Below are 16,633 nucleotides of genomic sequence, written 5' to 3'. Positions count from 1 at the left end.
AAACACAAACAATCATGGCATATCATCAATTACATGCTTTTAAACTTATTACAAGCATAAAAAAACATGTAATCTTATTCATATGGAGACTCTGATACCAATGTTAAATATGGTTAAATCGAATTAACTTAAGGAGCAGAATTTCCACAAGGTCGAATCTTTACTTGTCTTATAGCCCACGTCATTTTGTTGTTTGCACTTCTACGTCGCTTAGGTGGCTACTAGAGTCTCCTAGAAAATTTCACATTTCAAGATCAAGAGATTTAGATGGTTTCTCTAGAAAAATGAAGAGAGAGAAATGATAATTTTTATCTTTTTACTAGACTTTTTCACTCATCACATTTAATGTATGTAGACTCTTATTTAAAGAGTTTTCACACTTTCTTGGCATGAATTTAAAGAGTCTTGCGACCTTAGAATTTAAGGTAAGACATATTTATAGAGAAAGAAATGCAGGAGCAGATTTCTTGGCACGTTGGGCTTCTGATTAGAAAATTGGTACATGGAATAGTTATAATGACGTGCCGCATTTGCTCAAAGGGATCCTCAAAGTTGATAAAATTGGTCTTCATGCTATTCGTCAATATTTATAAGGTTTTCAGGTATTGGTTTGGTTTTTGTTTCAGGCTTGTTAGGGGTTGGTTTTGTTATTTGTTTTTTTTTTATTGGTTTGCTTTACACTTGGTTTTGGGTTAGTTTATAGAGTTATATCTTGTAAATCCCCAAGTGTAATGATGTTACGATTGTTTTCTTCCGTCACAAGTGAGGGTTAATTAATAAATTTGGGACTGGGCCGCTATGTGTGTGGCTATCGGCTCTTCTTAAAAAAAGAAGAAAAAAAAAGAAGAGTTTTCGCACTTAGAAGTTAATTAACTTCTCTAAAGTTTTGGTAGTGATGAAGAGTTAATAAAGAACTTCCTCATCTGTGTGGACACAACTTGGTCATGAAATTTACACACTACCAACAGTTGCAATAGGGAGATGAGTAACTTATGAATCAAAATGCTTGGTTTAGGAGCTCTCTTTCTATATTAATGTTTTTCTTAATTTCTTCTTGACTTTGGCTTCTGGAGATTGGTTTTGAGATTTTTGTAACTTTTAAACTATTTTTTGTAAAAGATATTCTTTAACTATAACAAAGGTATATTAATAAAATTGAGATAACGTCTTTTTTAGTTGTCAAGAGATTAGGTTGTGGTGGAGGCTTTTATGTGGCACATGTTGCTTTGGTTGTCTAGAAGTGATAGATCTAAGAGGAGTAAACTAGGTGATTATTAGCATTGCTGTGAGTACGAGATGGGGGGTAAAAAGAGCGATAAAAAGGAAAACAACTTGCAAACTTCAGGAAGTCCCAGTGTCTAAAAGAGAGTTTAGGAAACTGGTGAGGACTTATTTTTTTGGTAAAAAAAGGTGAACATATCACATAGTCTCGTTTGGTTACACAAATTATCTCATCCCATCTTATAAAATATAAAATTCTCATATAAAATATAATAAACAATTTAACTTTTTCAAATTACAAAATAAAAATTATATTATAACAATATTTTATTCAACTTTCATCTCATCTCATATGTGTAACCAAACATGACCACTTAAATCTTAACAAAGACTGTATAAAAGTGAATCCCACTAAAAAAAAAAAATTGTTTTAATGGAACCTACTTTTTTATAAAGAATATGTGCGAGACTTATCTATTTAAAATTTGTATCTAGCATTAGTACTCGTTTTTAGAATGTGAAGTTTGGTACAAAACTTTTGAAAAAAAGTTACATCCACCTCAAAAAACTTGCACACGACATACATATTCTGAACTTTATCTACCATTATTCTTTGGCTATCTAGGGTGGCATGACAACATTATCCAACAATAATTTTAAAGAATTGATGCTCTAGAAGAACCCAAAGTATTTGGGTTATCTCTCTTCGTTTCTTTTTTTCTTTTTCCCTTTGCTCTTGACTCACCTTCTTCCTCACTCGCCTTCTCTTCTTTACAGCTCGCCAAGCAAGCATCAAGGGTTGTAATCAAACTTAGCCGATTTTTAGATTGTCGAGTTCGAACTTGACTAGAGATTTTTAATAATCTTTGTTCGAGCTCGACTGTGAGTTAATATCCCAACTCAACCTCGACCAACAAATGAGCTTGGGTCAGCCGAGTGAGCCGGCTCAACTCGAGTTGCTTATTTTTTTATTTTATGAATAAAGTTTAATTATTATGAAATTAGATAAATAAAAAATGTAAATATAAATTTAATGAAATTCTTACAACGAACAAGGATAACCTCTATTGAATTAGAAGATTGTAAAAATTTCTAAATAATTAATATACAACTAGTTGATGTTTATTCATAATAACAATATATTGTATGTCTATATAAATTACTAATATATACACATAACATGATAGTATATATCAACATTTCATATATATTTACCACATACTTATATATGAAATTATTAAATCTTATCAACTAATTGTTATAAAAATTATAAAATATAGCTATGAAGTACATTCAATATATAGACACAATTATATATTTAATTATAGGGTGGTGCTATTGTGTTGCCTGGGTTTGCCCCCAAGGTTGACCGCTAGTGCAATGTGTTTTTTTTTATTGTTAAAAAATATTAAAAGAAAACACACAATCATTAGTGGTGACGTTTTTAAACATTTTATAAAAATAAAAAAATAAATTGCACTAGCGGTCAGTGGCGGACCCATGTTGGGCTGGCCCCCGAGAATTCTTTGAAATTTCAAAATTTCCCTAAATTTCATTTATAATTCTATTAATAAAGAGAATCCCCACTCCAAAAAGAAAAAAGAAAAAAAAATTTATAATCCCCATATACTCTCTAGAATTTTCTAAAATTTCAATATACCTAGAAAAATGCTTCTCTCCAATTTTTTCCTATAGTCCCAAAATTTTCTATAATTTCTATATATTATGTATTTTCAAAGATGTGGGCCTATGGCCTCACTAAGATTAATTTAAACTAAATTTAGGAAAAATAATAAATTTATCAATATGGATTCTAAAGTTTTTTGCTATACAATATTAGACTTCTTAATAAAGAATCCAAAGTAAAAATATAAGAAAAATCATTTAAGATTAATGATTTATATGAAAAATAGTTGAGAGGTTTTATCCTTAAGACTTCATTGAGCAAGAAAAATTTATTTAAGGTCTCAATTATATTAGTATAAGTTTAAGGTGACACAAAAGTATCTAGATTTTACATAAAACTTAATGAACTAGATTACACAGTAGAATGAAAAATTGCCATCTAAAATATCACTTGATAGATTTTACGAAAAAAATAAATTCTAAATATTTCATTACAAAAATAATAATTGATAAATATTATCATCATAAATCATAAACATATATTAAGTTGTGTTTTTAGAATTTTATTTTTATGCGTATGTAGCAAATTATTAAGATCTAATTTTATATATAGTTATGCTTTCTGAATTTTTAATCTCTTTTTTATTTTACATAAAAGTATCACACGATAGAAAAGTTGGCCTCACCTCAAAAAAATTGTTGGTTCCGCGATTGCTAGCGGTCAAAACTAGGAGCAAATCCAGGGGACAAACTGGTATTTTCCTTAATTTTAAAAGATATTATGCTTATATTATAAACTAATATATATATATGTATATACAGATCATGTGTATGTATATATTTATCAATGTATGAATGAGTTTTAATCGAGTCAAGCTAACGAGTCAACATGGGCCTTAACGAGCCTTAGCCAAGTCAAGTCGTTTAATTGGATATGTGTCACTTACTAATTGAGTGGGTATCTATTTTGACAGATGAGCTTTTTTTCACAAATCGAGTTCGATTCGAATTTAACGGAACAAATATAAAACAAGCTATCAAACAAACTAATTCATTTACTGCTCTATAAATATCACAACTTCCACCCTGGAAATGGCTTAATCCTTTCCCGTGTGCTTGAACGGGTGAGATGGTTATTGCGTAATAACATGAATCGTATTTATATCATCTCCGTATGATTATAAACCCATCTGAATAAATTGTTGGAGAAATCTCATTACCTTCACTAACTTAGGCATCAGAGGTGCTCCTCCGAGCCCCCAAGCCTTTTTTCTCTTTAGTTGTAGGTGATCATATGTGAGAAGCTATGAAATACGTCCTTTAAAGACTCCCAATTTTTTCACAAAAGACTCCTATATAACACTCATTTGTCTTTCGTTCTCTCAAAGGTACAGCCCAATACCATAGTTTCTGATTCCCTTTATATTTTATGGTAGGCGTAAAAAACTGGCCTGATACTGTAACTTTAGACATCAGTTTGATGGAACTTAATAAATTGTCTTTTTTTTTTTCTTTTATAACCAAATTGCATTAAATTAAAAATAAAGGGACAAGAGAGGGATGCCATGTCCCAAACGAATGTCTCGTTACAAGACTTGTATTAGACTCTTAGTTAAAAGAAAAAGAAAAAAAAAAAGAAAAAAGACAATGGGCCAATAGTTCGGGCATTTATTCCTTGGCCTCGTTCAAGAGTAGACTATATTAAGCGGTTGTTGTTATCCAAAAAGTAGACTGAATTGTTGTGGTCAAAGGCTGTGATTGGGACACTGCAAGCAACCATTTTGATATGTTTATTGGAGGTTTCGACTTCCACTACCTTCATATTTAGTAAAATAATGATTGTAATGATCAAATCAACCGTCTATAATTTAGTTTCGAGATAAAATCGAAAATCAAGCTAAGAGATTAAATCATAAAAAGATAGGACAAGTTAACTTAAACTCCTAAGAGAAAAGATACACAGACTCTTAAAAAGAAAGGGACTCAAACTCCTAAAAGGAAAAAGGTTTCACAAGGCAATCACTCTAAGGAAATAGACATATATATATATATATATATGAGAAGATCCTCCACAAAATGAACAATCTCCCCACAAGCTCTCTACACAGAAGCTCCCTACATCCAAACTCCACCACACACAACGACCCCAAAGGATGTTTCCTAAATTTCTCTATTGTATTGTGAGATATGTGAGTTCATGAGAGATTATAAAATCACTCATTATAGTGGATTTCACCCCTAAACAATCTGTGGACATAGGCATTATGGCGAACCACATAAATCTATATATCTCTCTTTATTTACTTTTATACGCTTATTTATTATTTATCATATGGATGAATGTAAAGAGTATTGTATCAAAGCCCGAATCACCGTTATGAGCTGGTGATGATTCTTTCCTCCCTTTCGGTCTGTTGTGCAATTTTTGGCATTAACAGTTGGCACCGTCTTTGGGATCGATTTCTTATTCTTAACACTGGAAAAGGGAGTAGGATAATTCCCTGGCTCGCAAGATCGTCTTCGAAAAACCAGGCAGAGTGCACTGTGCGAGTGCAGCAGTGCATGTAAAGCGCCAAAGTTCAGACCTGCAACCACCACCCCCCGTAGCACGGTGAGGCTTGAAGCGTCTACCCTTCATGGAAAGCACCGTGCAACCATCACCAAAGCTTGTCGTGAGAGCTTGCTTGACGCTGGCACCACAACATGTCCGCCATCCCAGCCCAACCTTGAGCTCGTGGTGCCACCCACAACCACGCTGTGGAGCTCCAGTGCTTTCTGTCGTTGTCACGGTGATCCTTGCCCATCAGCAATGAATGCAATAAAGCTTCGTGCAACCATCACCAAAGCTTTCCGTGAGAGTTGCTCGACACCGACGCCACAACGTGAGCTTGTGGTGCCACCCACAACGTGTAGCTCTAGCGCTTTTTGTCGTCGTGACGGTGATTCTTGCCCACCAGCCAAGGCTACCGTAAAGCTCCGTGCAACCATCACCAAAGCTTACCGTGAGAGATGCTTGACATCGAAGCCACAACATGCCCGCCATCCTAGCTCAACAGTGAGCTTATGGTGCCACCCATAACCACGCCATAGAGCTCTAACGCTTTATGTCACTGTCACGGCAATCCTCACCCACCAGCCAAGACTACCATAAAGCTTCATGCAACCATCACCAAAGCTTTCCATGAGAGCTACTTGATGACGATGCCACAACAGGACCGCCATCCCAGCCCAACCATGAGCTTGTGGTGCCACCCACAACCACCTCATGGAGCTCCATGGGAATATACTTTACGAAAATTGGCCACATGGCACGGAACACTGCCTACAAAGCCCCATCTAGGTGCCGCACATGCTTCTTAATCTGTTTGCATCAGAATAGACCACTTGGTATCACGGGCATCTTGGGCCTTCATCAATGCTAAAGCATGGCTGCCCATGAGCATCGCCCGTGTGTTACTAGCCTTCCCCATGCTCTAGTGGAATGGCTTATATTTACAAATCTCAAACTTGAAATTTGTATTACACTAACCAATTTGGTTTTAGGTGAAAACCTCTCAGGACGGTCACTCAACGAGCGTGGAGGTCAGAAGACCCCACGTTCTCTACATTTAGCCACTAGTGTCGAGTCAAAAGACTCGCAGTGCACTTAACAAGCATGGAGGTCAGAAGACCCCAAAACCTCTACAGTTAGCCACCAGTGTCGAGTCCAAAGACTTGCGGTGCACTTAAAGGGCGTGAAGGTCAGAAGACCCCACAACCTCTACAGTTAGCCACCAGTGTTCAGTCCAATGACTTGCGGTGCACTCAATTGGTGTGGAGGTCAGAAGACCCCATGACCTCTATAGTTAGCTACTAGTGTCGAGTCCAAAGACTCGCGGTGCACTCAACAAGCGTGGAGGTTAGAAGACACCATGACCTCTACAATTAGCCACCAGTGTCAAGTCTGAAGACTCGCGGTGCACTCAACAGGTGTGGAGGTCAGAAGACCCTACAACCTCTAGAGTTAGCCACCAGTGTCGAATCCAAAGACTTTTGGTGCACTTCTCTTGCAAACGTCGAGTGTTTATGCTTGAGCCACAATTGCCGCCAACGGGTTACCTTCGGGAATGAGCCACCAAACTCTACAAATGCCTTGCATGAGTGACCTTCGAGAACGAGCCGATGGGCTCAACAACTGTCTAATATGGATCTAAGGGGTTGACGGGCACACTAACCACTTAACCACAGGTTACTACAAATGAACAACAAATTGAGAACACCAACGACAATTTACACCAAAGGAGCAGAAAATCCAATATTGTCAACAAAAGCAAAAACGATCACAAAAATACACACAAAAACCAATCATGGAAATATGCACTCTTCACCGACAATAAACAATCTCTCAAGCAAACATCTACACAAGTAAACATATTCAAAGCCGAGCCTCACGCTCGCCACTACCGTAGTTGAGTACATCTCCCATCAAAGTAGAGCTCCATGCTCACACCTAATGCAGTTGAGTACATCTCCTGCCAAGCTCCACGCTCCCACCTAATGCAGTTGAGTACACCTCTAACCTATCTCTCCAAGCAGAACTCCTCACCGCTTAGCACAAAATAAACAGAAAACCAAGGACCGAACATCAAACCAGGGACCAAACAGGAAACCAGTGACCAATTTTCAAAATTTATTATGCAGATTATTAACTTGAAGATTCTCAAGGCCTTCTTGTCCAGCAAATCGCCCTTAAGAATCGCGGCCATCTGTAGGGATCAAATCAATAGCCTATAATTTAGCCTCGAGACAAGGCCGACAATCAAACTAAGAGATAAAACCATGAAGAGATAAAACAAGTTGACTCAGACTCCTAAGAGAAAAGTCATACAGACTCCTGAAAGGAAAAAGCTTCACAAGGCAATAACTCTAAGGAAATAAACCTCTATATATATGAGGAGATCCCCCACAAAATGAACGAACTCTCCACAAGCTCTCTCCACAATCTCTCCACACAAAAGCTCCTTACGCCCAAACTCTACCACACACAGTGACTCCAAAGGATCTTCTCTAAATTTCTCTATTATACTGTGAGATATGTGAGGCCATGAGAGATTGTAAAATTGCCCATTATAATGGATTTCACCCCCAATCAACCCGTAGATGTAGGCATTATGCCGAACCACGTAAATTTCTATGTTTCTCTTCACTTACTTTTATTTTCTTATTTATTATTTATCATATGGATGAATGTGAAGAGTATCGTATCAAAACCCAAATTACCGTTGTGAGCCAGGGATGATTCTTTCCTCCCTTCTGGTTGTACATAGAATTGTTCATTCAGATTTCAGCCTGGGAAATCGGGTTTCAAACTCTAGTCGGAACCCGAACCGGGTTTGCAACCCCTGGTCAGACCCGAGCTGGAACCCAAATGAATCTAGGTTTTTTAAAACCCGGGTTCTGGGTTGAACCCGGATTTTTCTTTTCAATTTGAATGTTTCGATGTTTTCTTATAAACTTATTACTTGGCAGGGAACTCCTTGATTTTATGCAAGCTGAAACTATGGAACTAGAAGTTGCATTTCTCAATGCGTCTGCACATAAGACACTTTTAGGCTTTAGCCAAGTCACGAGTAGGGTTGTAAATGAATCAATATGTTCAATAGCCCGTCGGTACTCGCTCGGTTAAACTCGAATCGAACTCTACTCATGAAAAAAAAAAACTCGTTCATGAAAGCAGATACCCGCTTGAATTGTAAATGACACATACCCGAATAACTCTACTCAACTTGGCTAAGGCTAGGTAAGGCTCGCTCGTTTATGCTCGAGTCAACTCGTTAGCTTGACTTGATTAAAACTCATTCATATATTGATAAATATATACATACACCTATATATATATACACATATATATGTAGTAACTAATAATATAAGCATACCATTTTTATAATTAAATATATAATATGTAATCTAATTACTTATGTCTATATAATAAATATACTTCATAAGTATATTTTATAATTTGTATAATAATTAGTCAATAAAATTTAATAATTTCATGTACTAATATGCGATAACTATATATGAAATAGATATATGCTATTATATTAAATGTATGTATTAATAATATATGTATGCATATAATATATTGTTATTTTGGATAAATATCAACTAGTTAGATATTAATTATTTATAAATTTTTTAAAATTTTATAATTCAGTAGCAGTTCTACTTGTTAGTTGTATAAACTCAATATTAAATTTTTTATTTTTTATTTTTTAATTTATTAATTATTAAATCTTATTCAAAAAAGAAAAAAATAAACAATTCAAGCTCAAACTCGAGCTCGGCACGACCCAAACTCGATTGTGGGACGAGCTCGAGCTCAAGCTCAAGTTGAGAGTTTAGCTTATCGAGTTGAGCTCGAATAAAGAATAAAAAAAAATCTCAAACTCGAGCTCGAGCTCAAGCTCAAGCTCGAGTATTTTGAGTCGAGCTGAGCTCGACAAGCCAAAGACAGGTTCGGCTCGGCTCGACTCGATTACAGCCCTGGTCACGAGAGTCATTGACGACCTGCACTCTTCATTCTGAGCTCGTATACAATTATTCCGAATCCAAGCATGTAATCAGTTTATCCTACTTTAACTATGGTAGTTCATCTTGCTTAATTTTTTATTGTTTCTTATGGATAACTCCTAGTCTTTGATTATGAATAGATTACAAAAAATTTGAAATGGTGTGGCATCTCTGATAGCACAACTTATATCATTGCTGCTCGTTTCAATGTTTTCGTTGATGAGGAGAGAACACCATTTAAATGGTGTAGCGGATCATGCTTTGTGTTGCTCCAATAAGCAATTAAGGTTGGGTTCATTTTGATTTAATTAAAGTTTGGTTTTGTGCCAAATGAAAGCTGCATAAACTAATCGATGGAAAAGAGTTGGAGGAGTTGAAGGGAAGAGCAAATCAGACTCAGATACAAAAGGTGATGGAATGTAAAATCTTGTTCCAGTTCACTTCATGCTGCTTTCAGTGACTAATGAAAAACAACTTATCATTTTTTTCAGCACTACAAGATATCTAGCCCAGAACTAGGAATATCCACAGTTGCAGATGCTATTACATGTTGAATTGCTGCTCGGGATGCCTTATGAGAAGATAGACTTATATTTTGTTTAATATTTAGCTCCTTTGTTTTCTCTTATGTCCACTATCTGTGTCACCTTCTCCATTGCATTCTCCTATTGAATAGAAGTTTGTGCTTTGGAATTGAAATATATATATATATATATATATATATCTATCTGGTACCCGAATTGGGTGTATCCGGGTTTTGCAACCTTGGTTCCAGTTCAGAAAATCTGGGCTGGAATCCGATTTCCTGAGTTTCGAATCGGGCCGGAAAAAAATTTGGCTCTGATGAACAGTCATAGTTGTGCAATTTTTTACATTAACAATGATATAACTAGATATATAAATCGAAACGATGGGATTGCTGTCGTACGATACGACACTGTAAATATGTGTTTAAATATAAAAATAACAAATCACATATTGGTGTGAAAATGATGTAGATCATTTCTCTTAAAAAGATTATTACCTTGGATAAGTTGGTAACCTTATCTTCTTTCTAGGCCGAAGCAGCTAGCTCAAGAAATTAAGGTAATATTTGGGTAGTGAGATGATCTCAGATGTTCTGTTAATAATAATAATAAAATAATTAAAATATAATGATATAATATTAAATAGTAATAAATAGGATGTGAAAAATAATAATTAAATAATAAATAGTAGTAAATATTCTGCTACCCAAATTAGGGTAGGTTTGGGAGGTGAGATAAGAATTTTGTATTTTGTTTTGAAGTTTAAAATATTAAGTTTTAATATTATTATTATTTTGGGATTTGAAAAATGTGTATTGAGATTTGAAAAAGTTGAATTGTTTATTATATTTTGTATAAAAATTTAAAAAATATATAATGATAAGATGAGATGAGATGAAAAATTTGTATTTTGTTTTATGCCCCAAACCTAACCAGTCTTTTAAGTAAATCGGATCGAGCTTAGAATCGGATAGTCCGACTCCTTGTACTGGACCCCTGAACGGATCACAATTCACAAGCATACATATATCTTCTTCCTTCTCATCCACAGCACTCCCAGAACTCTTATCCACTCAGCAATGGCTCTCACCATAGCCAACGGAGGAGGTGGTGGTGGTGGAGGAGTAGGTATCCTCTATGGCAACACAGCCAAGCATCCTTACACCCACATCCCCAACCGGCGCCACGTCCTCTTCCCACTCTCCACCAGGACCACCACCCTCCTCGTGGTCTCGGCCAAGCGTTTCTCCTCCCGGTCCGGACGGCTCGACGGCAAGAACCGGAAGGGCTCTACCACCACCAAAGACCAAGAAGTGAAACAACTACAACGCGGGGCCGAGGAGGATAAGCTCAGCATCGAAAATGTTGGCCTCGTCGGAGATGGTACTGCCGATGGCTCTGCGCTTGTCTTGCCGGAGCTTCCGGGTGCCGAGAAAGACTTCTGGGAAGGGCCGCAGTGGGACGCGCTTGGTTTCTTTGTGCAATACATGTGGGCTTTCGGCATCGTTTTTGCGGTATATTAATTTGGTTTTACTCCTCCTTCGCGTTCTTGGTTTTGTTGCTGTTCTTGTTTTTAGTCTTATATGTATATTGTCTTCTTTCAATTGGGGTTTCAGTTATATTTGTTTCTGTTGGGTTTTGCCAATTGGAAAATGGTTGCTTTGATAATTGCGAAGAACTTGAGCTCATAGACACTGATTGTAGAACAGTTTTGAAGAACTTTATTTATCATAGCCAATTGGCAGAGACCCTTTCTGAATCTCCTCTCGAAAGTGCATAGGCTATCAATCAACTTAGTGCCATTGAAAAATGCTTAATCTACGGGTCACTGAAACTGGGATACAGAAGAGACAATGGTTGGAATGGCTAAATATTGTTCTCCTGTCTAGTTATATTTTTCATCCTTCAAGGGATGGAATTTTCTGCTTTAATAATTTCAAGTAAAGTGATAATACAATCTCCCATTAGTTTAGGTTCTTTGGGAGATGTGGAAATCTTTCAGCTCTTATACTTGAGCAATTATTAGGTAGTCTTTAGAGTACAACAAGCGTTACTCCCCCATTCTATCACACTATGCCATGTCATTAAAATTAGTGCTTACATAAGCAATTTTAATGGCCTGTCATTTTGTGATAAGCCGGGACTACCACGTCGTCCAGCTCCGGGAGTATCTAATAATTTTTCCTCGTACTTATACTAGTCATTGTGTCATAGAATCTTGTGGCTTCAGCCTTGTATGAAGCTAATGACATACCAAGATCCATATGTTACTAAAACCTAGATGAAGAATAGTTACACTAATGGTTGAATGAGTACTTTACCATTTCTTATCATTTTAGTTTTTAAGATAAGTGGCAATTTTTCATATTATTACACCAAGTAATCCTGGATTTGAATGCGATCTCCATTCTATATCACCTATCTAAAGTTAGTAGCTTAACCTGTTAATCTCCCCTTGCTGCAAGAGGTTAGGTGCACATGTGAAAGTAAGTCCTAGAATAATGGTTTATTCCCCTCTTCCTAGTAGCATCCACCACATATGAAGCTCATAAAATTCCCAAATAAGATGCAAGAAAAGTGCAACTGAACATTTGTTGTTGGATGTAGATCCCTTGTCAATGTCTACTCTACCTACCATAAAGATTCCATTTTGTAATACAAAGAGGCAAGTAACTTAACCCTCAGATTATAAACTTGTTCAACTTCTTACAAACTATAATATCTTACCTTTAATATATGATATTTGAATTTAAATTATTTCACCTTGAAAAGCTCCCCTTGATAGTGGGGATTTGGAAGTTATGGTAAGACTCAGATGATCTTTGCATATAGTAAACTTCATCAGCTAATGCTAAAATCATACTTCTTTGGACTTGGGAACAAAGAGGTGTGAGAAGTGTTTCTTTAATGTTTTTCCAATACCAAGCATCCGTCCTTTACTTCTCGAAAGAAATGCATCCCTCCATCGTGTTGAGAGTATTAACATTCTAGTTGTTTTGTTCTCGTGGTGTAGTTGATGGTGATCTAGTGCAATTGTTAATTAGATTTATGCATTTATGAATAAACACGCATAAAAAAACGCACATTGTTCTGAATTATGCTTAAGGTTGGATATATTTGTTATCAATCATGTTTTTGAGGCCAAGAATTGTGGCAGTTTCTTTAACTCCTTTTCTTGATTTTGAAAAAAAAAAAAAAACCATCAAAGAAAATCTATACTATGCCTTATTTTCACGTGTACCAAGGTTGAGAAGCCTTATCATTTTACAGACGATATGATACTGCAGAATAGATATTTCTATAAAATGTTTATGATATCTCCGGGTAAATGAAATGAGTCCTGCTAGTCAAGCATATTCTTATTTGGCTTGAGGAGTTAGCTTCTTAATGAAAATCAAGGCTGATATATTACAGTTCTGTCTGGACAGCTAATTGCATGTGGGATTGCTGTGACTACTTACAACGAAGGGGCAACAGATTTTAAGGATACTCCTGCGTACAAAGAGTCAATTCAATCTCGAGAGCTTTTAGATGAACCTGATGGATCAAACTCGGACGTGTTCGAGTCCAACCCTACTGAAGTTGCTCCTAGTTTGGAATAGTCTCTTTATAGTGATTGTTTAAAAAGCAAGGTTTACTTCTCGGATGTGATATAGAAGAAATATTCCAACCGAGGGCTCCTATCTAATTTGTAAGGTAATGTCTCTGCATATATGCTGTAACTTGAGATGTTGATACAGAAAAATTTGGTAGTGTGCTCTGAGTTTACACTCAAATTATTGAAACATCATTTGATATTGCCTCCTGAGTTTTCACTTACAAGTAACAAGTTTCTGAGCTATGGTTTCAGGTAATTACATAGGATAGTCAAGTTCTGTGGTTGAAGTATCATTTTACTTTAAACGGGACAATCTTTTAAGTCAAGACGGATTTTCTATATTTGCTTTCTGATATGAATTGATTCATTGAAGATTGAAATTTCGTGGAAAAAAAAATTTGGTAGTAAATATTTTATTTGCCACTTTTCAGGGAAAGGCGCGATGAGCATATTAGTAATGTTAGATACAGTTTTTAGAATATGCAAGTTTCGTACATTCCCTTTAAAATAAACGGATCCATCATTAAAAAATGAGGTTTTTATGAGGGTTCTAGATTTGTCCACTCTTTTAAATGGAATACACAAGAATGGCTTGTTTGGATAATGAGGTGAGATGAGATGAGATGGTTTTAGATGAGTTCAATAAAATATTATTAAAATATTATTTTTTTAATATTATTATTGTGTTAGGATTTGAAAAAATTAAATTGTTTATTATATTTTATGTGAAAATTTGATAAAGTTGTAATGATAAAATGAGATGAAACGAAATGAGGTAAGATGGTTTTTGTATCCAAACGAGTTTTACATTTTAAAACTGTACAAATTATTTTTCAAAAGATTATATGTAAAAGACCGATTAATTGGCACTTTAATAATGTCTGTTTTACAAGGAAAATGGCACCTCAGTTTCCCAAGGCCTTTAGATCCTTTTGTCCAAATAACAGAGTATGCGTAATAAACTACTGCTATTATTTTTATTCCAATAAACATCAAATTCTAAATCCTAGGTTAACTCACTGGCAAACATTCATCCGTGACAATTACAGTAATCTCGTCAACAGAAAAGCTGCCATTGTCACCACCAATGTAAAATCACCTTCTGCTTTCAATTTGGTGCTGATGCTACTGCCAAAGCCTAGTCCCATAATGCTGGGTCTTGGTTGCAGCTGGACCATTGGAGAAGCTGAAGCTCCATCCAGAGAAGAATATTGTCAAAAAAATAAAATAAATAAAAGACGACCAAGATTTTTGGTTGGAAAATGCAAATCTATGGACGGTAAGAATTATTTATACAATCAATTTCTAATATCAGATTTCTAATTGATTTACATATCCATACCATCTATTTTTTACTTTTACTTCGGACATCTTTTTATATCATTGTAACTCAAATAAATTTGGTGCTCATACCAAAGATGTGGTTTCTTAACGATGAACAATGCTATACAACCTCTTCAACCTCTACACACTGTATTTTTAAAAATTTTTTAATATATTTTTTTTAGTTTCTTCTTTTTAAACTAATTCAATTTTTCTATTCATTATTCACATATTAAATATTTGATAAAATAAAAAAATAATAAAAATTAAAAAAAGTATAGTGTGTGGAAGTTGTGTGAATAGTAGGAAATTGTGTAAATTTTTTCTAATTTTTTACCTGAACAATATTAATCGAATAATTCTTCTCATCAGCCACTATTTACTACCCCATACCTCACACTTTATAAAAAAAAATTATAACGTGGGGTGTAGGAGCAAATGGTTGCTGATGTAGAGGAAAATTCATATTAATAGCAATGCGTGGATCTCATTGTAATTAATGTTGGAGTCTACATTATCCACGAATAATATCTAATATTGTGGAGTTCGCAGACTATGCCTCGTTTGTTTTCAGGAAACATTTCATTTCATCTCACATCATCATTACAACTTTTCTAAATTCTCACATATAATAAAATAAACAATTCGATTTTTTTAAATCTCAAAACAAAAATAATATTAAAAAATATATTCTAACAATATTTTATTCAACTTTTTAACTTTAATCTCAACTCATCTCATATCATCTCTGAAAACAGACGAGCCCGTCTATATCGCCAAACTATATAACGTATTTGAATTAAAAAAATCTTAAAAATCTAGAGATTGTATGCATACCAACAACGGTCGAGTTGGGATTTGTCCCATGAGTAGAGTTGGTGTTTGTCCCCGTGGAAACTTCAGAACCATGTGAACTAGGAGGCACATTTTTTCCTTAATCAGAGTCACAAAAAGTTTAAAAAGAAAAAGATTAGAAAAATAAAATAAAATAAAATCCACGAATCAGCTAGCATAGTTTATATAAATGGGATCATTCTAGCCAAGAGATGGAACACTAAACACTGTAATTTTCTTTCTGATGGTGTACCTGAACAAGCAGAGATGTCGGCTTGGAGTTTGCAAAGATTAGGCAGCTGCAGGGCAAGTGTGGTGTTTATAGGGAAAGAGTTGATCGAGGTAGTGTCATTGAGCAAAAGGCAAAGACAATGGGGCTCTTGGCTGTAGAGTTGCTCGAGGTTGTTGCAACACAGCTGCGCTGGTGACTGAGCTGTGCCCTGCACAAATGGTGCACAAGGGGCTAGTGGAAGCAGGCGCAATGCACATTCGGCTATGGTGGGACTAGAGGGACTGGGGTCTTGGGAAAGGATGGTTCTTAGAAGGGTAATGAAAAGGAGTGGAATCAGAGTGGGGATGACAATAAGAGGATGTGATTGAGGAGATGCCATGGTTTCTTCTTTGCCTTCGATGCTTTAGGGCCCAAAAGTGTCTATAAAGATAAAAGTGCATTGTTTGAGTGTGAATTGCTACATGCATGGTGTGTGTTATTCTACATGCACTTCTTGCTCTCTCTCTCTCTCTCTCTCTCTCTCTCTCTCTCTCTCTCTCTCTCTCTCTCTCTCTCTCATTTTGTTGCACTTTGGAATTAAATAAGATCTTCTACTGCTTGTCCACCACCATCAAACACGTGTCCCATGCCTAGAATGAATCTTGCAGCCTTGAGTGATGTCCTCCGTAGTGGCACTCACTAATCTACTATGTGAAGAGCAAATCTCAACCATACCTTACA

General features: G+C 35.7%; 2 protein-coding genes across 2 annotated transcripts; one reads left to right on the top strand and one right to left on the bottom strand.

Moving 5' to 3' along the window:
• Positions 1-10,903: 10,903 nt before the first annotated feature.
• On the top strand, positions 10,904-13,734 carry LOC108998029. Its single transcript, XM_035691301.1, has 2 exons — positions 10,904-11,440; positions 13,355-13,734. Exons 1-2 carry the CDS (start codon positions 11,006-11,008, stop codon positions 13,526-13,528), a joined length of 609 nt encoding a protein of 202 aa, XP_035547194.1. The 5' UTR covers positions 10,904-11,005; the 3' UTR covers positions 13,529-13,734.
• A 657-nt stretch (positions 13,735-14,391) lies between these two features.
• Positions 14,392-16,432, bottom strand: LOC108997948 (protein YLS3-like). Its single transcript, XM_018974340.2, has 3 exons — positions 15,935-16,432; positions 15,685-15,780; positions 14,392-14,710 (listed from the first exon to the last, which is right to left on the bottom strand). The coding sequence occupies exons 1-3, from the start codon at positions 16,290-16,292 to the stop codon at positions 14,568-14,570; spliced, it is 597 nt and encodes a 198-aa protein (XP_018829885.2). The 5' UTR covers positions 16,293-16,432; the 3' UTR covers positions 14,392-14,567.
• Between the last annotated feature and the right edge of the window lie 201 nt (positions 16,433-16,633).

The sequence above is a fragment of the Juglans regia genome, chromosome 6 (assembly GCF_001411555.2).
Source record: "Juglans regia cultivar Chandler chromosome 6, Walnut 2.0, whole genome shotgun sequence".
NCBI lineage: Eukaryota > Viridiplantae > Streptophyta > Magnoliopsida > Fagales > Juglandaceae > Juglans > Juglans regia.
Note: the sequence above shows the minus strand (reverse complement) of the source record. Positions and strands in the feature narration are given on the sequence as shown.